Here is a 23,721-nt window from a genome sequence, read left to right on the forward strand (position 1 = left end):
TATGGTAAACAGGTAAATGTAGCTACCCGAAGAAGATGCTGCTAATGAAGTTTGAACCTAACTCAGCAAAACATATTCGGTTTTCTAAATTTTCTTTTAATTACAATGAAAAGTTACAAAACAATGAAACAGAAAATTAGTTACCGGTTTATATAATTCACAACATTTGATTATGACTTGAATTTCTTCGGTTTTTTAGGTTTCTTAGTGTCATTACAAGCTTTTGCCTTTCACCCTCTACTTCTGCAAATTTTAGACTTATTTCTGAATATCTTTCTTGCATTTCCAACAGTTCTACTTCCATTGATTTGTTTAAGCTTTTCAATAATTCCATCTCATCAGCTGCAGATGCCTGCAATCGAACGTAAAGTTAACATTCTTATTATTACACGTATATGCAACTTAAAAAAAAAAAAAAAAAAAAAAAAACAAAATTATTACCTGTGAATTTGCAGAAGTTTCATTAACAACCTGCAATATTTTTTCCAACTCTTGGATTTTATATTCAAGGTCTTTCTCCTTCTCAAGAAACGAGTTTTCAGAGCTCTTTAATGTGTGTTCTTTTAGTTTTATAATGCCCTGACGATCAAACACAATATTCATTGATTAACCTGCAACTAACTTATAGTAATTAAATTACATGTAGGATTTTGCTACCGTCCCTTATGTCTGTCGTTAACGCGTTATATAATTGTACATAGCAATTACTTATTAACTGTTCACAACGTGTTAACGACATCCCGTAGGGTTGTCGTTAACAAAATCTATAAATCTATCTCATAACATTTATAGAAATAATAGTTACCTCAAGTTGTTCGATTTGGTTTTTCAGATTAATAGCCTCTTTCGAGCTATTGTCATTAAGTTTATTCTCCATACAACTTAATGCATCTTCGTTCTTCTTGATTTCGTCTTTTAGTAGACTTATTTGACTCCTTAGCATTTCTTTTTCGGCTTCATCCTCAGTCAAAGACAGTTTTATATCATTGTATCGAGATATAAGACGTTCCATTTCTGACTTCAATCGTTCATATTCGCCATCTTTTTGCTTATTAACATCAGTCAACTCAACCAACACGTTATTCGAACTCTCAACTTCTTTTCTCGCTAAAAAAACCTCGTTTTCAAGTCTATTTATTTCACTTTCAAGTTTCAACTTGTCCGCTTTTAGTCCTTGAATCTCATCAACATAACCGGATATATCAGCAAATTGATTCTCCACCTTCTCCAAATGCTTTGACTTTTCAGTTACTAGACTCATAAGGTCAACCAGTTTTCCTTCATAATAACTGCTAACATCATCTAAATCTTGTTTGACTTTCTTGACCGTTTCTTCGAGATACCTTTTCTCTACACGAAGCTTATTGGCTTCATCCATGGCTTTCATCATAACCTTCTCGTTTGCATTGAAACTCGAATTCATCTGCATTGAAAGCCTTTTGAATTCCTCTTGTAACCTTTCGGCTGTATTCGCGTTTTGTAATTTCATCTTTCTTAAACTTTCTTCTGCAATAATGGCTCGCTGTTCTTGTTTGACTTTTTCATTCATAAGATCTTCAATATCCGTTTCAAAATCACGCGCTTGATCCTCCAAATCGTTCTCCAAATTCTTAACACACGTTTCGAGCTCTTCAACGGCAAGCACCGATTGCGATAGCTTTTCAGATTTCAATTTGAGCTCGTTATTCAAGCTCTCGATCTGCGATTCGAGCTCGTTGACCACAGAATAAGAATTACTTTCATACTGAATCTTCATCTGTTCTTGATTTTGACTTTGACTTTGTTTTAGAATCTCGTAATCAAGCGAAATTTGTTCCATTTGCATTTCAAGCTCGTTTTTATCTCGTTTGTGTTGCTCTATTTCACCATAGAGTTCGGTTATCTTTTGTTCTAGTAAATAAGCCTCTTGCATACCACTATGTTCTCTGACAATGTCTTCTAATGCCTTTTGATCTTCATCTTCATCATCTGTCTCCAATTTCACTTCTTCCAATTCACAAGATTCTGACCTTGACTTTGACTTTGACTTTGACCTTGACATCTCTAAATCCTTCTGTTCGAGCATGGCATCAAGATCTTGCACTGCAAGAATCAACTCAGCGTTCGATTCTTGAGTTTTCTGAAGTTGTATCCGAAGATTGGAATTCAAATCCGTTTCATAATTAAGTTCTTGTCTCAGTTCATCAACAAGATCCCATGGATCCCCTTTGACTTTGGCATCTTTATTCGCCTTCAACTTTTCACACTCATCCTTGAATGCATTTCTTTCTTCGTTAAGTTCATCTATTTTTTGTGAAAGATCCTGACCCTTCTTTTTTTCCTTTACAATTTGTTTACGAAGAGTTTGTAATTCTAAACCCGCCACGTCAGCTTGTCGACTTAAAACCTCGATTTCAGCTTTGAGCTTTTTTATTACCGATTCCGGCGACCCGTCTTCGATTATTTCTCCTAAAACGTGGTCCCCGGGACTTATTGAAGAATCGTCTGTGCTCACTTCAGGAGGTGAACCATCTAGCCAATCCCATTGTGACACGTGTCGCTCCTCGTGGATAGTTGTAACACATGGTTCATGTGTCGTTTTTGTCTCCTTGGGTTCGGGCTCGACTCCCGAGCTGATATCAGAACCCGATAGTGTAATGTCAGACCCGATAGATCCCTGACGGCCTCTGTTATCAGTCAATGTTCCTTGTTCCTGACAAAATCAATATGACATATTTATTTTTAGTTATTTCAAAAACAAAATCACTTTAACAGTAGCAAACTATAATATGTGAAAAGAGAATATACTTCAATAGGATAGTTTATCGTGTTTTCTTCTGTGTCACCGTTGCTTAACTGAGCCCTCAAACTCCTATCTTGACGATTTGCATTTTCACTAACATCAATCTCCCTGTATATTTTATGAATATAATTAAAAAAAAAAAAAAAACAGAAATGAAAGGAAGACAGTTAAAAATTGTTAAAAAATATGCTACCTTTGATCCAAGGACTCTTGCACCCTTTGAATCGATACCTAATTCAAACAATATGTATAAACATCAAACATGAACCGAAAGATTTTTTATATTTATATAAACATATAAAAAGTGGATTAATTACTACAAAAGATAATCTGCATTAATAAAAGGAAAAGGGACTAACATGCAAAAATGCAGCACAATTAGCATTTTTTAGCGGAAGCGTTAAAGAAGAAATCTTTGTAGCATCAGCAAAATTTGCAAAATCAATTGAAACTTCACCAATTCCACTAGATTTCGAAGATCCCTACAAAAAAAATTAATTTCCATCATAACCTACTTTACTTTATTTAAAACAACTAAGCATAAATCCAAAAAGGTTTGTACCGTTGCTAGAGCAAAGTAATAAATTTTCTCATTACACTTTCCATTTTTCGGATCGAGAACAAACTTCACAGTTTCATAATGCGGTTTCTCCCAATAACAATTTCCATCTTTAACTTTCGCTTTATCTAATCTCGTTGTTGGCTTCCCAACGTCTGCGGGAATTATTGATATGGTCAATGTATCCCCTGCTAACTGAGTTAGCTGCAAATGCAAAACCAATCATCCAATCCAATTAAACATTAGAATAAAACATCAAGTCAACTTAAGTCTTTACTATTCTCACAACCTAAATCTAACTAGTATTATCTTTATGAAAGTAACAAAATGAAAACAAAACAACAAAAGGGACCACATTTTGTTGTGAAGTTAAATATAACCATGTTGGACTACAAATTGTTGTTGAATGAATAATTGAATATTCACCAGTAATATAATGAACCATATTCACTCCCAACAAAACTTAATCAAAGCAATAATGTATTCAAGAATCTTGATAGTAGTTATGAACTAACACAATTTTCACATAGCACACACAATACAAACTAATTAAATTCTAAAAAAAAACCTACATGAATTTACTATTTTTAGAGATCAAGATTTTAAAAAATGAGTACTTCATATCAAAATCTAGTTGAAAAGCTTAATAGTTAACACATTGAAAGTTTTCTGCTAGTCATTTCAACAAACACAAGGTGTGCAATAATGCAATTAATCATTTCAACATTAAAAAAACACACACACACACACACACATTTGCATATTATAATTAGTTAGCATTAATAATAATACTAATATTACCTGAGTTACATGAAATTGCAATTTGAAAACAGATTTGATCTTGTTCTTGTCACTCCTCCATCTAGCTGACTTAAACATCTTTAAATTCTATATTCTATAGATACATTGAAATAAATATATTTTAAAATGGTCAAACACAGATTATCAAAGTCAAATTTCAGAGATCCCCTGAACTAAATTATTATATATGATATATGATCCAGTAACTTCATCGGAGCTCCGTCGAGGCTGCCGGAAAACAAATTTTACTTTATTACAGCAAATTTAAGATGACTTAAAACCGAATGCTGTATTTATGCAAATTTAATGCTTAAACATAAACATTGAGACACAAGAAATGGAAAATGTGATTTTGTTGTAGTATGTGATTGAAATTAAGAAGTGAAGTTAGTGAGCTAACAGGCAGTTATGGAGTATCGTAGATCTAAAAGTACAGCTGTGTGTTTGTGTGTGTGTATCTCTCACTGTTTGTGATCAAGAAGTAAACATATACTGTATGTATGTTTGTGTATCTATAGAATAGTCAATAGTCAATAGTCCGTTAGAGACAATTAAATTAAAAAATGTGTGTCTGATCTTGAAATAATAAATATAAATATAAATACAATAAAATATAAAATTAATAAAGAAAAGGGGGCGTTAGCATAAATCTCTAAATTATTTAAATTTAAGAAAAGTGAAAAGGAAGCTTCTCTAAGATTTTATACTACTCCGTATAAGTTATTTATTTTTACATTATATTTATACAGTTCCAAAACTTATGGAGTATGTAAAAAATAATATTATGGAGATTTATGTGATTTATATTATCCCTTATACTAATACTAATACTATATACTATTAGACAAGACAAAGTTACTACTCCATACTAGTCATTGTATCATCTACTTTAACGACCGGTCTGAAATGTCAATTTTACATTTTATTTTTATTTTCCTTTTATTTTATAAGCTATACAACCAATCACAATTGAGTGTGGTTTGACAAAAGATGAAACAGTCCCTTAAATTTGAATCCGTTTGAAGACCACAAAACACACGCACATACATCGGACTCACCCCAATATTGACATGACATTTTTTCTTTGCCACAATGGTCACGTGAGTTTTTTCTTCTTTATTTTTTTCAGTTGTTTATTTTTACATGCTACTGTACTACTTTATTATTGATATTGATATTGATATTGATATTGGTTTTAAGTGGAAGTCACATTTTCTCAAGATTTCAAATATATTATATAATTTAATACTTAAAAAAATATTTATAATAGAGTTTGTGCAAAAAAAATTTATAAAAAAAAAAGATAACAATGGAATTGATTTTTATTATCTTCGTACAAATAGTATATAAACAATTAAAGTATTCATTTAGCAAAATATGACACCGATATTTTATTTGAACAAATAATATATAACAATAAAACAATTCGCTATTATAACTTTGACAACTCCGCAGCAACGCGCGGGTTAAGTCGCTAGTTTATACTAGATTACCGGTAGTGTTTTCAAACTGATTTTTATGTGACAGTACCAATACTTTGAACTTGTTATGTGATATGTTTCTTTGACTTATTGTCGTTGATAATGTTAATATAGTGAGTCGTCTTTAAATAAATATTCATATTTAAAAATTTTTGTGTAGATAAAGAATATTCACATTCAAAAATTATTAATCAATAACTTCATCATAAGTAAGATGATAATTTTGATGATGAAGATTATTCTTCGGATTCTGAATGTTGAAAACGTTGTTGGGATTCAAGCTTTGTTCGGATTCAAGCTAATGTAAGAATTTTTCTAGAACTGTTTTTAATAAAAGTAAAAATTGATGAAAAAAAACATTTTTAAGAACGATAATGAAATTATTATTTTTAAACACGAAATTTTATATATAACAATCTCTAATAAGAAACTAGAAGACAAATTACAAAGTGTAGTAGTTTGAAAGATCATTCATTATCACATAATTTGTATACAAAAGACGATATAAATTTGCTAAATTTTATGTTACTTGTGTATGTATACACAGGGGCGAAATTTAGAAGGGACGGGGCACTCGCCTTCAGTGGATTATCAATTTTTTGTGCAAAAATTTTGAATTTTTGAATTTTATCCTCATTTATACGTTTTATCCTTCATATTTTGTGATATCGCCTCATTTATACGTTTTATCATTCGCGATATCGGTTTCTTAGTGCGTTATTTTGAGAAGAATTGAAGACTTTGGATCAAGGTTATGTTAGAAATAATGTTTTCATCTCAATGAGTCTTCGTGTGGGTATTTTGGATGTATTCGGCGAGTTTCAGTATTAAATAGACAAGTTTGGGTGATAAGACAAGAAAAGAATCGAGGTTTGTTGTATCTGCCGCATCTCGTGATCGCGAGATCCTAACTCGCGTTCCCGAGCCCCCTAATTTCGGTCACGAGTTTTGAATTACGGTCGCAATTTTGGGACAGAAGTTTGGAATCGAAAAATGCAGTCTCGCGGTCACCATTTCACTTGTTACGAGCGCGATTTCAAGACCTCGCGATCGTGAGGATGTATGTCGGCCAGCAGCTGTTTTAGTTTCCTATAAATAGGATTTAAACCCAAAAAATTTTAAGAGAGTTTTTTATCTTACGAATTTTGGAGCTAGGGTTACGTTCTTTTACAGCTTTCTATAGTATTTTGGAGCATCTAAACACTATGATTTCAATTGTTAATCATTGGTAAACTCCTTTGTTTAGTTTTAATCTTTACAATAGTTGATTATTGTTCATCTTTATGATTGTTTGCTTTTGTTATCGCCATGAGTAGCTAAATCATTAGTATTCACTTAGATGATTGAACCTATGTGATGTATTGTTAATCTTTATGTCTATTCAAATTGATTAATCTTGATCCATGATCTTAATTACTCCCATTGATTGATCCATTTAGTTTTAAGTATGTTGATTGAAGTAACGACAGTTATTGAATTATAAACTTGTCTAGAATGTTGAAAGATAGTTTAGAATGGTTGAATTACATGCAGGAAACTAGTGTAATTAGACTTATTTACTAGACCATTAATTGAGTAGGTAATTGTGAAGCTAAAAAGGGACATCAATTTATCTTTCATTTGAATTACCATCTTGAGTAGTAAGTTTGATTGATTGTATTCTTAAGAAACGTGAGAAAAACCAGCGTTATTAACTTACACTTTCATGATAATTAGTATATAAGTGAGGGACACCAGCTTATCTTAGTAATTAGTTGATCTTAATAAAAGCAATCTAGATTCCAGAGAATTGAATCTAAGTGAATTTACTTGTCTCATTGAATTCGTATTTGTTTAATTTGCGTTTCTTAGTTTATTTAGTTTTAAAATCAAACTCCCTTAATTTTTATTTAGAAAAATTACTAGTTTTAAATTCTTAAATTCAACTGCTCCATGTGGACAAACTTGAACTTACTTGTGCTAGCTACATACGATTGAGATAATTGCTCATTTGTGTGGAGTTAATTATTAGGTTTACTTAAAATTAAATAGGTGTAGAAAACTGATATCGGCTAAAAAGTCACGTTTTCACCCCGATATTAAGGCCTAAAAATATTAAAGTTCAAAACTTTATTGTCAAAATAATCGTTTTGTCGGTTAATTTTGTAGATTAAATAATTACAAAGGCGATACAAAAATAATCAAGTGAAACGGATCTAAAACAAAGATTCTAGAGCAAAATCGGTAAAAGACAAGTTACGACCCCGGAGAGCAAGACGATCCAAGAAGAACAGCAAACTGTGACGATCGCTCCAAATCCATATGGACGAACACGTCATTCATTGATTTCATTGCGAGGTATTTGACCTCTATATGATACGTTTTGTAAACATTGCATTCTTTTGAAAAGGCACACCATAAATGAATATTTAAATCAAAGGTTTTCGACATCTGACGATTTCTACATATAGAAAATCACCATAAATAATAGTTTACAACATTACTTCCGTTGACAATGCAGTCAAAATAAGATACATGGTGATGATTTGGTGAATGCAACGTTTCCTTGAAAAATATGTCATGTAAGACTCCATGCACATAGCTTGTCTAACATCTAAGCAAACAGCGGAAGACTTCTAGGAAACCTGAGAATAAACATGTTAACAAGTGTCAACACAAAGGTTGGTGAGTTCATAGTTTTAGTGTTTCGCGTAATCTGTATATAAAAGTGGATCACAAGATTTCAGTTGTTTAATCCAGAAATGTTTATCAATAGATTCTACGTAACAGAGCACCCTGGTAACTAAGCTTTAATGTTATAATGATAAATACCCCATTCGTTTTAATACACGCAAACCAACGTGTCCTAAACTCAAATAACACACGTCCGTTAAAAGGCTAGCGCTCTAGCTCGGACGGGGATGTCAAGCCCTATGGATCCATATACTGTTATTCGCGCCCACCACTCCATATCCTATGTACTGACAGCTACTAGTTACCATAGCTAAGGGATTTTCGGTTCAAACTCAGTGTAGAATTAAGTATGTACTTGTATCCATTGCGTTTAAAATAAATTGCATGTATTCTCAGCCCAAAAATATATATTGCAAAAGCAATTAAAAAGGAAGCAATGAAATTCACCTTAGCAGCACATAAAGTTGTTCATCGTAATGTGACCGAAACTCGAAATATCAAATAATCGTAGATCTCAACCTAGAGAACATATGTTGGTCAATAAATGTCTATCAAGCTAGGTTAGGTCATAGTGTATCACAATCCTAATGCTCGAGATCGACATACAAAAGTTATCCAAAGTCGTTTCAAAAAGTCAATTTTGACAGTTGTTTAACAAAATGAGACGTACCTTATATAAGGATTCATTTACTCGGTTGGTAATATTCAAAAATCCAATTTATCAATCTTACAGACAAGTTGTTTAAATATTAATTGCATATTCAAAAGCAATTCCAATTAATGTCAATTATAATTCAGTTGATCATATCTTTTAATCCGTTCATCGAAACTATTCGATATCTAAATGAAAAGTCATTGATTTTTCGCCAGCTTTCCAAAAACATGCATATCATATACCTTTTACCAGTAATATATGTATTTAATTCGTGATTCATCATAAACTGTTTAACGACGAAATTTAGCATACAAGCATGTATAAATATATATACTCGAGCACTAGACATGGATACACAATTAATATATAAAAGATAAAATATGAGTGCTTACGTATCAATATTGAGATTCAATATTGTAGGAAAGTACGTAGACGCAACGGAGATGATAAACACTATGTTTGATTCACAAATATACCCCCGAACATTACCCATAACCTCCTTGGCAATAACCCATAATTTTCTTAGCTCTATCTCGCTTGAAAACCATTTTGAAAGTGACATGCTCAAGACCTCGTCGTAGTATTTTATGTATAATATTAATACTACTACTAATAATAAGATTAATAATAATATTAATCTTAATAATAATAATAATAATAATAATAATAATAATAATAATATAATAATATAATAATAATAATAATAATAATAATAATAATAATAATAATAATAATAATAATAATAATAATAATAATAATAATAATAATAATAATAATAATAATAATAATATAAATATAATAAATAAATAAATACGGAGTAATATATGATGGGTGAAAACTAAGCCAAAAATCGAGCAATTTATAGAACCTTTTCTGAAAAAGTACCCCATGCGATCGCATGGAATTTGTGCTTCAAGGCCATGCGATCGCATGGTCCTCTGATCCAGCTCACCAACTTTTGTTTTCTTGTTTGTCGACATATTTATTTATTAATATATAATATATATAATTTATATTAATTAATTATATATTATATTATATTCTCGTACATAGTTGACTTGAAATTTTCGTTCTGAGGTCTCGTACGTTGTCACTCGACTTATGTCACGGTTCCAGTTTCTCGAACGCATTTTCATATGCTTAGAAAACTATCACTTTACATTTCGTGACTCGTACCTTTGTCAAAATATAGTCTTAAATTATCAACAAACTATACCACTAAAAGTATATCTTAATCTTTCGAGTGTTTTGGTCATTTACTTCTATAAATCATTGTCTCATTATTTATTAATATAATAGTATTTATCAAACGTTTCATAACCAAGTTAATATCTATTTTCAATATTTATAAACACGTCTTAAAATACATATCGCAATTTATTCATATATCTAATTCTAACAGTTAATATTCCTTATTATTGTATGTGTCCAAATTACGTTATTTAAACAAACACTTTACCATTTATTCCGAATACCGTTAAACATGAATGATTTCCCAAATCAACGTGGACCTCACAACAGAAACTCGTAATAATATTATAATTCTTAAGGGACTTAATAAATATCTTTTAATTCAATCGTTTGGCATAATCTTTTAATTCCGTAGTTAAATATATCAATCAGATAATCAAACCAATAAGTTTAATGCACAGTATCATTTTCTTAACACTTTGTTATGTTTTCAAGTTATAGTATGTATATATATATATATATATATATATATATATATATATATATATATATATATATATATATATATATATATATATGTATCTATTAACATATAATTGTTCGCGAATTGTTGAGAACAATCGAAGGGTATTTGAATAGTTTAATATTTTGAGATTCAACTTCATAGACTTTGCTTATCGTGTCGGAAACGTTAAAGATTAAGTTTAAATTTGGTCAGAAATTTCCGGGTCATCACAGTACCTCCCCGTTAAAGAAATTTCGTCCCGAAATTTGAGTGAGGTCGTCATGGCTAACAATAAAAATGTTTTCATGACGTACATAAGTTGATAAATAGAGTTTTATTACCGTTGAATAATATGGGTAAAACAATCCAATTACTCGAAGCGTATGAGAGAAGTTATCGTAATAGAGTGAAATGGAGACTAGAGATTCGTCTTATCTCTTGACGTAGTAATGATTGATTTTCGGAATTTAAGGAATAGAAAATCTTCATAATTTAAATAAGATTTGATTCTTCGGAATTTAAGGAAATTAGGATTTCCTTGATTAAATGCGTAATCTGCCTCGATTGCTATGTCTGATATTTCGCTATAAATTGACCTCTTCCGTTTCATTTATTTTCACCACTCCTATAATCTTCTTCCTTATTTCATACTTCCAAAAGATTGTGAAAATGCTTCATCCAGTTCTGATTCTTGATATACTCCTAACTTTCATATCTGTTATTCTTCTTTTTCATCTACCACCAGAGGAAGTTATTTTCTTCTATCACTACCTTGGGGTTATAGTGTTTTTCATTCTCCCGTGTCTTTATATTGCTATACGCATTGATATACACGGTTTTTAAATTTCGGGTTTGTTATCGGGCTTATATTCTCCTTTATATTTCAGAGCTCCATGTTTTTGATTTCTCTTCCCGACTTTAAGTCAAGCGAATAATGGTCCAGAATTCGTAGCTATACATTTCGGAATGAACATAGTTAATGTTCTAAGAAAGAAATTGTAATGACACGATCTTGATTTGTCAAATTACCAGAATATCTGGAAAAGACCGAATCATCAAGAAAAGTATTTTCTTGATATATTTAGAGATTAAATAGAATGAAAGAGTTATGTAACATGGTTCATGATGAGGGTGTGATCTGTGAACCTTTATCACGTTCCATTAGAAACTCAGCATGACTTACTATAATATAATCACGTTGATCAAGTGTCATTATATTATACTAACTCATGCTTCAGTTCCCAACATTACTTCAAAACATCCATTTTTTCGAATTTTTCAGATTTTAGAAACTAAAATAGTTTCTTTTATGATGTAACACAGATAGTGCGAAGAGATGAATGATTTCTGATAAGAATATGTATGAAGATATCTCCAGAAATATCGAGGATATTTATAATGAAAGATACGATGATATCTTAGAATTTCTAATATCAGAGGATGATGCGGAAAATCTATCTGTGAAGGTTTAGAATAAGAAGTAAGGTTCTTACTAATGGTTTCAGCAGTCACTGAATCATTTGGATTCTTTGAAGGCAGGTTCAGTCTTTGTGATTTATCCACAGCCTCTTTCATACTTTACTCAATCCGTTTTTCAGTTCCAAACCTTCTCCTTTTCTCAACTTTACCACCATACTATTCTTTATCATCAAACTTTTGACTGTTAAGGTCGTTTACAGTTTTTGCTGCTTCATCAGCATTTTTCCAATTTCAGAGAACTAGTTCATAGTTTGGGATGTTTTTCAGAAACTTCACATTCGAAGTATGTAAGTCTAGAAGTTGGATGTTATCTATATATAACTGTTGTCGTAGAAAATGCTGCGAGATTCAAAATACTGATTGCTAATTCCCGGTGGTTTGGTATGGCAATTATTGTTACAAGATGTGGATGAGTACATGATAGGGTTTCAATGAGTATAAGGATTTTTCGAAAGGTCAAGGATTAATAAAGTTGTTAGTAAATTTACTGCTAATGTGGTGGAACATGAAAGGTTCCCCAGTAACAAGAACGTATATGTCAAGGTTATAATAAGGTTAATCTGAAAAGTCGAAGTTAACTGGTTGAAAATGTGGTAAAACTGGATACTTTGAAAAGGGATTGCAATATTATTTTCAGTAATAACAATGCTAAAGGATCTTTCACATTTTTGAAGTTAAAGTATAGCTTTGAAAGATGTAGAGATCTAAGAATGATGTCACCGGTTCAGAGTTATGGCTTGGATTCTGATACGTCAATATCAGAATATGTAATTGAATTTGTATGAAAACGATTGTATATCGCTGTGAGCATAGTTAATAATTTTTGAATCAAAGTTGAAGAATGTATAATATAACATATTAATTGTGAACTTATATATTTCCCGAGTATTACCTACCCGTTAAAGATTTCACAATTAATACTTTGTACAAAAGAATTTTTATTACCGTTTTTATGAAAATATATGTATGTATATTTTCTTCAGATGTAATACAGATTTAATGAGTTAATATCATATTAAGCTCATTTGATTTTCGGCTTGACTTAGAAATGATTAATCTCTAAAATATTAAAGATTACATAATCTTTGCGGAGTATTTCGCTAATGAAATCAATACTTCATTATTTATTCTTATTGATATTCCTTGGTGAAGGGTGTTGATATTCGTGGAATTCTTGCAAACTTCGCAAGGTGCAAATGATGTTTTCTAGAAAGTTTCGAGTGCATCGAAGATGAAAGTGTAAAATCAACCATATTATTGAATAATACACTTGGTTTATTATGAAACGAAATTCTTTGGATTGAAACAGAGATTGTAGTTAACAATGGTTAAGTTGTTAAGGAAGGATGTACATCATTGCATATTAGTAATATGAACTAACCGAGTAGTACCTACCAGTTAAGATTCACATGTAATAGCTTAGTACGAAAAGATTTATTTTGATTTCAAAATTCAAATATATTAAATATACATAAAATTTCTTCAGGGGAAATGAGTTAATACTTCATTGGTTATTGTTGCTGGTATTTCTTGGTAACTACGGTGCGTATGACGTTGATGCTCGTGGAACAGATTGTGAAGTTGAGGTTTGCGATGCGGATGTTGTTGGTGGTGGTAATGGTACTATTGGTGTTATTGTCGGTGGTACTGTTGATGCCGGTGATGCTGCTGGTGCTTGTAACCTTTGCACCATATTCTACAAAGCCACTACCCGAGCGCGAAGCTCGTTGACTTCTTCTACTACACCGGGATGATTGGTGGTTCGGACGAGCGGATGAATAAGATCCAGAATTTGAGAGAGTATATGATCATGACAAGATATTCTGGAGATGAGAGAGAAAATGGTATTACGAACAGGTTCACCGGTAAGTGCTTCAGGTTCTTCGCCAAGAGGGCAATGTGGTGGATGGAAGGGATCGCCTTCTTCTTGTCTCCAATAGTTAAGTAGGCTACGAACCCATCCCCAATTCATCCAGAATAGATGATGGCTAATTGATTGATCCATTCCGGTTACACTGTCTTCGGAATTCAGGTGAATATCCATATCGGAATAGCTGTCAGAGTTTAAGGAATTTGAACTAGATACAGGATCCATCTTGTATAATTAGGGAGATGATTTTTTTTATTATATGAATTAGATTATAGAATTTAGTTTAGTATTCTTCAATACATAATTTACATATGTATATATAATACCAAATTCCATAAATCATGGAGAAATTTTCGAAAGATGTCAGGAAAAGTTTACAGTAACAGATACGATAAGATATGAATTTTGTCTATACACTATTCATGCAATCAATGAAGTAAAACGTGTCTAGATTAGAAATGATAAGCAGGTAATTTCCGACAAAAATGATAAGCAAAACTTTTGACATGCAGACACGGTCGAAGTCCAGACTTACTAATGTATCCTAACAACTATCAGTTAGACACACTCATGCAAGACCTGGTTCGCTAGGACCAACGCTCTGATACCAACTGTGACGATCGCTCCAAATCTATATGGACGAACACGTCATTCATTGATTTCATTGCGAGGTATTTGACCTCTATATGATACGTTTTCTAAACATTGCATTCTTTTGAAAAGGCACACCATAAATGAATATTTAAATCAAAGGTTTTCGACATCTGACGATTTCTACATATAGAAAATCACCATAAATAATAGTTTACAACATTACTTTCGTTGACAATGCAGTCAAAATAAGATACATGGTGATGATTTGGTGAATGCAACGTTTCCTTGAAAAATATGTCATGTAAGACTCCATGCACATAGCTTGTCTAACATCTAAGCAAACAGAGGAAGACTTCTAGGAAACCTGAGAATAAACATGCTAACAAGTGTCAACACAAAGGTTGGTGAGTTTATAGTTTTAGTGTTTCGCGTAATCTGTATATAAAAGTGGATTACAAGATTTCAGTTGTTTAATCCAGAAATATTTATCAATAGATTCTACGTAACAGAGCACCCTGGTAACTAAGCTTTAACCTTATAATGATAAATACCCCATTCGTTTTAATACATGCAAACCAACGTGTCCTAAACTCAAATAACACACGTCCGTTAAAAGGCTAGCGCTCTAGCTCGGACGGGGATGTCAAGCCCTATGGATCCATATACTGTTATTCGCGCCCACCAGTCCATATCCTATGTACTGACAGCTACTAGTTACCAAAGCTAAGGGATTTTCGGTTCAAACTCAGTGTAGAATTAAGTATGTACTTGTATCCATTGCGTTTAAAATAAATTGCATGTATTCTCAGCCCAAAAATATATATTGCAAAAGCAATTAAAAAGGGAGCAATGAAACTCACCTTAGCAGCACATAAAGTTGTTCATCGTAATGTGACCGAAACTCGAAATATCAAATAATCGTATATCTCAACCTAGAGAACATATGTTGGTCAATAAATGTCTATCAAGCTAGGTCAGGTCATAGTGTATCACAATCCTAATGCTCGAGATCGACATACAAAAGTTATCCAAAGTCATTTCAAAAAGTCAATTTTGACAGTTTTTTAACAAAATGAGACGTACCTTATATAAGGATTCATTTACTCGGTTGGTAATATTCAAAAATCCAATTTATCAATCTTACAGACAAGTTGTTTAAATATTAATTGCATATTCAAAAGCAATTCCAATTAACGTCAATTATAATTCAGTTGATCATATCTTTAATCCGTTCATCGAAACTATTCAATATCTAAATGAAAAGTCATTGATTTTTCGCCAGCTTTCCAAAAACATGCATATCATATACCTTTTACCAGTAATATATGTATTTAATTCGTGATTCATCATAAACTGTTTAACGACAAAATTTAGCATACAATCATGTATAAATATATATACTCGAGCACTAAACATGGATACACAATTAATATATAAAAGATAAAATATGAGTGCTTACGTATCAATATTGAGATTCAATATTGTAGGAAAGTACGTAGATGCAACGGAGATGATAAACACTATGTTTGATTCACAAATATACCCCCGAACATTACCCATAACCTCCTTGGCAATAACCCATAATTTTCTTAGCTCTATCTCGCTTGAAAACTATTTTAAAAGTGACATGCTCAAGACCTCGTCGTAGTATTTTATGTATAATATTAATACTACTACTAATAATAAGATTAATAATAATATTAATCTTAATAATAATAATAATAATAATAATAATAATAATAATAATAATAATAATAATAATAATATAAATATAATAAATAAATACGGAGTAATATATGATGTGTGAAAACTAAGCCAAAAATCGAGCAATTTATAGAACCTTTTCTGAAAAAGTACCCCATGCGATCGCATGGGATTTGTGCTTTAAGGCCATGCGATCGCATAGCCCTCTGATCCAGCTCACCAACTTTTGTTTTCTTGTTTGTCGACATATTTATTTATTAATATATAATATATATAATTTATATTAATTAATTATATATTATATTATATTCTCGTACATAGTTGACTTGAAATTTTCGTTCTGAGGTCTCGTACGTTGTCACTCGACTTATGCCCCGGTTTCGGTTTCTCGAACGCATTTTTGTATGCTTAGAAAACTATCACTTTACGTTTCGTGACTCGTACCTTTGTCAAAATATAGTCTTAAATTATCAACAAACTATACCACTAAAAGTATATCTTAATCTTTCGAGTGTTTTGGTCATTTACTTCTATAAATCATTGTCTCATTATTTATTAATATAATAGTATTTATCAAACGTTTCATAACCAAGTTAATATCTATTTTCAATATTTATAAACACGTCTTAAAATACATATCGCAATTTATTCATATATCTAATTCTAACAGTTAATATTCCTTATTATTGTATGTGTCCAAATTACGTTATTTAAACAAACACTTTACCATTTATTCCGAATACCGTTAAACATGAATGATTTCCCAAATCAACGTGGACCTCACAACAGAAACTCGTAATAATATTATAATTCTTAAGGGACTTAATAAATATCTTTTAATTCAATCGTTTGGCATAATCTTTTAATTCCGTAGTTAAATATATCAATCAGATAATCAAACCAATAAGTTTAATGCACAGTATCATTTTCTTAACACTTTGTTATGTTTTCAAGTTATAGTGTATATATATATATATATATATATATACACATATAATTGTTCGCGAATTATTGAGAACAATCGAAGGGTATTTGAATAGTTTAAAATTTTGAGATTCAACTTCATAGACTTTGCTTATCGTGTCGGAAACGTTAAAGATTAAGTTTAAATTTGGTCAGAAATTTCCGGGTCATCACACAAACCAACACCAGAAACGGCCTGCCACACGCCCACACCGGCCTGCCAGGCCAGCTTGCCTTCATGGCGTCGGCTTGCCAGATCATCCAACACCGGACACAAGAAACGGGCTAGGCAAACGGCTTGCCAGACACCGGGCATGGGCACCGGCCTGTGGCACCGGCTTGCCACGCCGGCCTGCCACCCGTTTCCAGCCATTTCCATTTATATAAATTGGGCTATTTTTCATCCCATTTTCCACACACTTCAATTCACTTCTTTCTCTCTCTTTCTACAATAATTAGCCATACTTTCAAGGTCTTCGACTCCGAGTGGGAAATTTAGTACCGGAGAAAAACACCGAAGATTGTATTAGGAGCGGTTTGGAATTTGAAGTTGTCACTTTTGTATTTTTGGAACTCGTTTAAACTATTGGTACTTCTATCCTTTGTATTTATATAATGTCTTCCTTTATTATGATCTATGATATTGTTACTATGATTAGCGAGTAGTTATCTTTAGTGTATGCTATGATGTAGTTAGTTATAATGCCGAAATAATATTATGGTTTGTGTATGTTGTTGAGATTCTTTCCGATTATGCTTTAAACTCAATCGCTTTTACAACTAATAGAACGTAGTTATTGGCTACATTATTGGGAAGTCGCGAACCCCGATTCAGAGTACAATATATGTGTCACTCCTTGGTAAAAGAATTCTATTGGATACAATGCAAGGTTAAATGAGGCACACCGGTTGTAGTAAGTCCACCAAGCCTTGGATTCCGACTGGGGACTCTTTCGTAGTGAAACATCTAACAACCCGTCCTAATCCATCTGGACGAATACATTACAATTGGTTACATCGCGAGGTACTTGACCTCTATATGATACATTTTATAAACATTGCATTCGTTTTTAAAAGACAAACTTTCATTACATCGAAAGTTGACGGCATGCATTGTGATGACCCGGGAATTTCCGACCAAATTTAAACCTGAATCTTATTTGATTTCGATACGATAAGCAAAGTCTGTAATGTTGAGTCTCAAAATTTTTTTGAACTTAATTCATGTAATAATTTAAACCTTTGACAACTCCCGACGATTCACGAACAACTGTGTAAATAATTATGTATATATATCTATATATCTATTATATTTGATTGAATACAAAATCCTTTTATCAAATAGAATTGAAAATGTAAAATAATAAATAGGACAATTAAGTTACTAATAAAATGGATTTATACATAAATATATCTATGATATATATATATATATATATATATATATATATATATATATATATATATATATATATATAAGATTGTTATTAAGAATTATTACATTGTAATGTTTATTAAATATAATTACAAGTAAAAATATAGTTGTTATAATAACATTGTTATTATTTTCAACATTTATATCAAGACTAGTGTTATTTAAATATACAATCTACAGATACGAATTTGATATATATAAATTGATATAGAATAATACAATATACAAACACATATTATATACTAATATATATATTAAAAAGTATAGATTAAATATTCACTATATGTTAGATGAATATTAAATATTACATAATTTATAATATGTAATATTTATATACTAAAGTTAATTGCAATTTAAGATATAGTTGTTATATTAATACTATTACTTTCATTATTATTATTGATATTAATATTAATAATCATAATTAATGATAATATTATCAGATATAATATATATACATGAAATTTGATACATTTAGTTTGTTATATTATTACTATTACCAAGGTTATTATTATTGTTATTAATATTATTAATACTATTATATTAATATTATTTTTATTATTATTACTATTATTATCTACCATTAATTATAATATTAAAAGTATTAATATTATTAATACAGTTATTAATTAATAGGATTAATTATAATATATCAGATACAAATATATAAATGTAATAAACACAGTTTTATAAAATATAAAATACAAATATATACATGCAGGTGTATAATATAAATACAGATATATTTCGTGAGGTATATTTTTTTTATATATAACCAGAGTTGTTAACTATATCTATCTATCTACTCTGATTAAACCCGTGACAAAACCAAACACATCAACCCTACTGATAATGCTAAAAACGAACATATATTTCATAGCATTATTCCTCAAGAAAGACAAGCTTTTAGTTACAATTGTTCTATTTACAAGTGATATTCGTTTAAATATTAAAAGGTGAAGACAAAAGACAGATTCGACGAATTGAAGACGCAAACGACCAAAAAGCTCAAAAGTACAAAATACAATCAAAGAGGTTCCAATTATTGATAAGAAACGTCTCGAAATTACAAGAGTACAAGATTCAAAACGCAAAGTACAAGATATTAAATTGTACGCAAGGACGTTCAAAAATCGGGAACCGGGACCAGAGTCAACTCTCAACGCTCGACGCAACGGACTAAAAATTACAAGTTAACTATGTATATAAATAAATCGTCGGCAAACAAAGAGCCAAATGTGGGTGAGCTGTAAAAACGATCTCCGTGACTCGCGGAGTTTGAAGAAGAAAAGGACCGCAAGTCGCGGAGCCCCAAAAACTGAAACTCCCTATAAAACCCAACGAATTCTGATCATTTTAAACATATATATCCATCCATCTATCTAAACGTATATATTTATATTTTAATTTTAATTTTAATTTTAATTTTAATTTTAATCCTAATAATAAGGGTATGTTAGCGAATGTTGTAAGGGTGTAAGTCGAAATTCTGTCCGTGTAACGCTATGCTATTTTTAATCATTGTAAGTTATGTTCAACCTTTGTAATTTAATGTCTCGTAGCTAAGTTATTATTATGCTTATTTAATCCGAAGTAATCATGATGTTGGGCTAATTACTAAAATTGGGTAATTGGGCTTTGTACCATAATTGGGGTTTGGATAAAAGAACGACACTTGTGAAAATTAGACTATGGGCTATTAATGGGTTTTATATTAACTAAATAATACCTTGTTAATTTAATATACAAACTTATAATTCGACGTATTTATATATAACCACATACGCTTGACTGGGTACGGTGGGCGGGATATCTATAAATACCAATAATTATTCATTTTACTGGACACGGAACTGGATTTATAGTTAATAGACTTGTTGAAATAGGGGTGAATTACATTCAAGGGTAATTGGTGTAATTGTTAACAAAGTATTAAAACCTTGGTTTACACGCAGTCGATAACCTGGTGTATTCATTAAACAAAGTATTAAAACCTTGTTACAATTCGAATCCCCAATTAGTTGGAATATTTGACTTCGGGAATAAGAATAATTTGATGATGGCTTTCGCTCTTTATATTTATGACTGATGGACTATTATGGACAAATCCGTATAGACATATTAAATAATCCAGGACAAAGAACAATTAACCCATGGGCATAAAACTAAAATCAACACGTCAAACATCATGATTACGGAAGTTTAAATAAGCATAATTCTTTTATTTCATATTTAATTTCCTTTATTTTATATTTAATTGCACTTCTAATTATCGCATTTTTATTTATTATTGTATTTAATTGCACTTTTAATTATCGTACTTTTTAATTATCGCAAGTTTATTTTATCGCACTTTCATTTATCGCAATTTCATTATCGTTATTTACTTTACGCTTTAAATTAAGTCTTGTATTTATTTATTATTTTACATTTGGTTTTAACTGCGACTAAAGTTTTAAAATCGACAAACCGGTCATTAAACGGTAAAAACCCCTCTTTATAATAATAATATTACTTATATATATATTTGTATTTTTATAAAAGTAAACTAATATAGCGTTAAGCTTTGTTTAAAGATTTTCCCTGTGGAACGAACCGTCTTACTAAAAACTACACTACTGTACGATTATGTACACTACCTATAAGTGTTGTAGCAAGGTTTAAGTATATCCATTCAATAAATAAATAAATATCTTGTGTAAAATTGTATCGTATTTAATAGTATTTCCTTGTAAAATTTAATAGTATATTTTATACCCCTTAGCTTTAACTATCAAGTTATTTTTGGCGCCGCTGCCGGGGAACTCTTAAACGCCGAAAGCGCAACGCTAAATATTTAAAAAAAAAAGATTTTTATTTTTAGTTTACTTTTATTAAAATTCACTTTTGTAAAAATACGTTTTTTTTATTATTCGAAAATATAAAAAGAAAACAAAAATTTATATATTTTTTTAAGATTTTGTCAAATATTTAAGTCTTATAAAGTTTCTTTATTTTTATTTTATAAAAATATAAGTTTTATTTAAATATTTTTATTTAAAAAAAATTAATATATATATAAATCTATTTTTAAGATATTTTTAAAATTATAAAGTAGTTCTATTTTTATTTTAGTTTTTAAATATAAGTTTTTATTATATAAATATTTTTATTTAAACAGAAAACAGAAAAAAAAATATAAAAAAAAACGCGTCGAATTTTAAACTGTACCTGAGTTAAAAATTGGAACCCCGCGACTCGCGGAGTTTGCAGCCTCGAATACCGCGACTCGCGGAGCAACTCTGACACCGACAGAAACCCTAATCAGCATTTATTACGGGTAATTATTATTATTAATTTTTAATTAAACCCTAATTAGTTTTGTTAATTTATTATTAAGTTTAGTTTATTTATTTAATTTGTAAATTTAGTTTATTTAGTTTAATTAAATTGTAAAATTAATAGTTTTAAAAAATAATTAATATAAAAATAATATTTTTATAAAAATTGTACTTTTTACAACTTTTTGTATATTTTTATATTTTGTCCCTTTTTAATAGTTTTAGCGTAACTTTTGTATTTTTCGCTCGTATTTAGTTTTAATACATAGTTTTTGCCATAGTTATTTTTACTTCTAGATTTTTAGGCTTTGCCGTAGAATTCCTTAAGTGCTTTTTCTTTAGACTAAGATTTAAGTACTTTAGAATTTTGCGACGCCTTTTTAAGTTTTAGTTTCTTTTTTAAGTTATTGCCATTTGGGATATAGTTTTTCTTGTAAGCTTTAATATTTTTAGACACCTTTTACTATGTATCAATTATCATTCCAATTAGTAATCTCAATTTGCGATTATAATTTTAAGTTAGTGATAGTAATAAGGTTGGGTTAGTCGAGTGTTTTTAAGTTCTATAAGTCACTCTTTTTCTTTCTTATTTTTATTTTTCGATCTTTTTCCGACGCGCTCTTTTTCTTTCTTGTTTCTCGCTATTCTAGTTTTTAGGACATAGATTTTTATTCTACTTCTTATCTAAATTTCTTAAAATTACGAAAATTTATTTTAAGTGGTTAAATTGATAGACATCAAAATTTTCTGGTTCGTAGTAATTGTTGGATTTGTACGTGGACCGGGTTATTGGAGCCAAACAGTCCTCAATTATATTGAGACCAAACGAATCCTGCCCCTCTGCTGCATCTTTTGGCTATTCGAAACGTGGGCAAAATCAGAAAAGTCTATTAATTGGATAACTTATATAATTTTTCTTTACTTTTTAAAAACTAATAGGATATTCAGTGAATGCATCGAGCAAGACGTTCACCACCTTTTGTACGTTCACCACCTGTAACTAGATCAAGACATTTAGCAAATATTACCGCCGTTGATTTTTCTTTAGAATCGTCATCCAGTCGACCAAGTACTCCATTTCAAATTTCCGATAATCCATTTTTTGAACCCGACCTCACAATTGAGAATCCGAAGAATATTCAGGGACGATTCATAGATCCTGAACCACTAAATTTTCCTCCGGAACCACCAATCATTCAAACAGAGATTGTTGAGGAACGAACCATTAAATCAGAATCCTCTAGTGATTCGGATTCAACAAATTCAATTATGGAGAATCTGGAACCTTTAAGTATGGAAGACCGAATGAGAGCTAAACGCACTGGCCAAGGTCATGCAAATACTCATCCAGACATTAATGCGCCAGATTATGAAATCAAAGGACAAATTCTACACATGGTGACTAATCAATGCCAATTTAGTGGTGCGCCGAAGGAAGATCCAAATGAACATCTACGTACCTTTAATAGGATCTGCACACTATTTAAAATCCGAGAAGTAGAGGATGAACAGATATATCTCATGTTATTTCCCTGGACTTTAAAGGGAGAAGCCAAAGATTGGTTGGAATCGTTACCTGAAGGGGCGATTGATACATGGGACGTTTTAGTTGAAAAATTTCTTAAACAATTCTTTCCTGCATCTAAAGCCGTAAGACTTCAAGGAGAAATTGTTACATTCACACAGAAGCCAAATGAAACTCTATATGA

At 30.7% G+C, this 23,721-nt stretch overlaps 1 protein-coding gene across 1 annotated transcript; it reads right to left on the minus strand.

Annotated features, from left to right (window-relative positions):
- Nucleotides 1-94: 94 nt before the first annotated feature.
- On the minus strand, nt 95-3,388 carry LOC139864440 (uncharacterized). The gene is made up of 7 exons (XM_071853020.1): nt 3,380-3,388; nt 3,142-3,264; nt 2,976-3,013; nt 2,788-2,890; nt 806-2,692; nt 442-579; nt 95-352 (listed from the first exon to the last, which is right to left on the minus strand). Exons 1-7 carry the CDS (start codon nt 3,386-3,388, stop codon nt 158-160), a joined length of 2,493 nt encoding a protein of 830 aa, XP_071709121.1. The 3' UTR covers nt 95-157.
- Between the last annotated feature and the right edge of the window lie 20,333 nt (nt 3,389-23,721).

This window comes from Rutidosis leptorrhynchoides, chromosome 8, assembly GCF_046630445.1.
Source record: "Rutidosis leptorrhynchoides isolate AG116_Rl617_1_P2 chromosome 8, CSIRO_AGI_Rlap_v1, whole genome shotgun sequence".
NCBI lineage: Eukaryota > Viridiplantae > Streptophyta > Magnoliopsida > Asterales > Asteraceae > Rutidosis > Rutidosis leptorrhynchoides.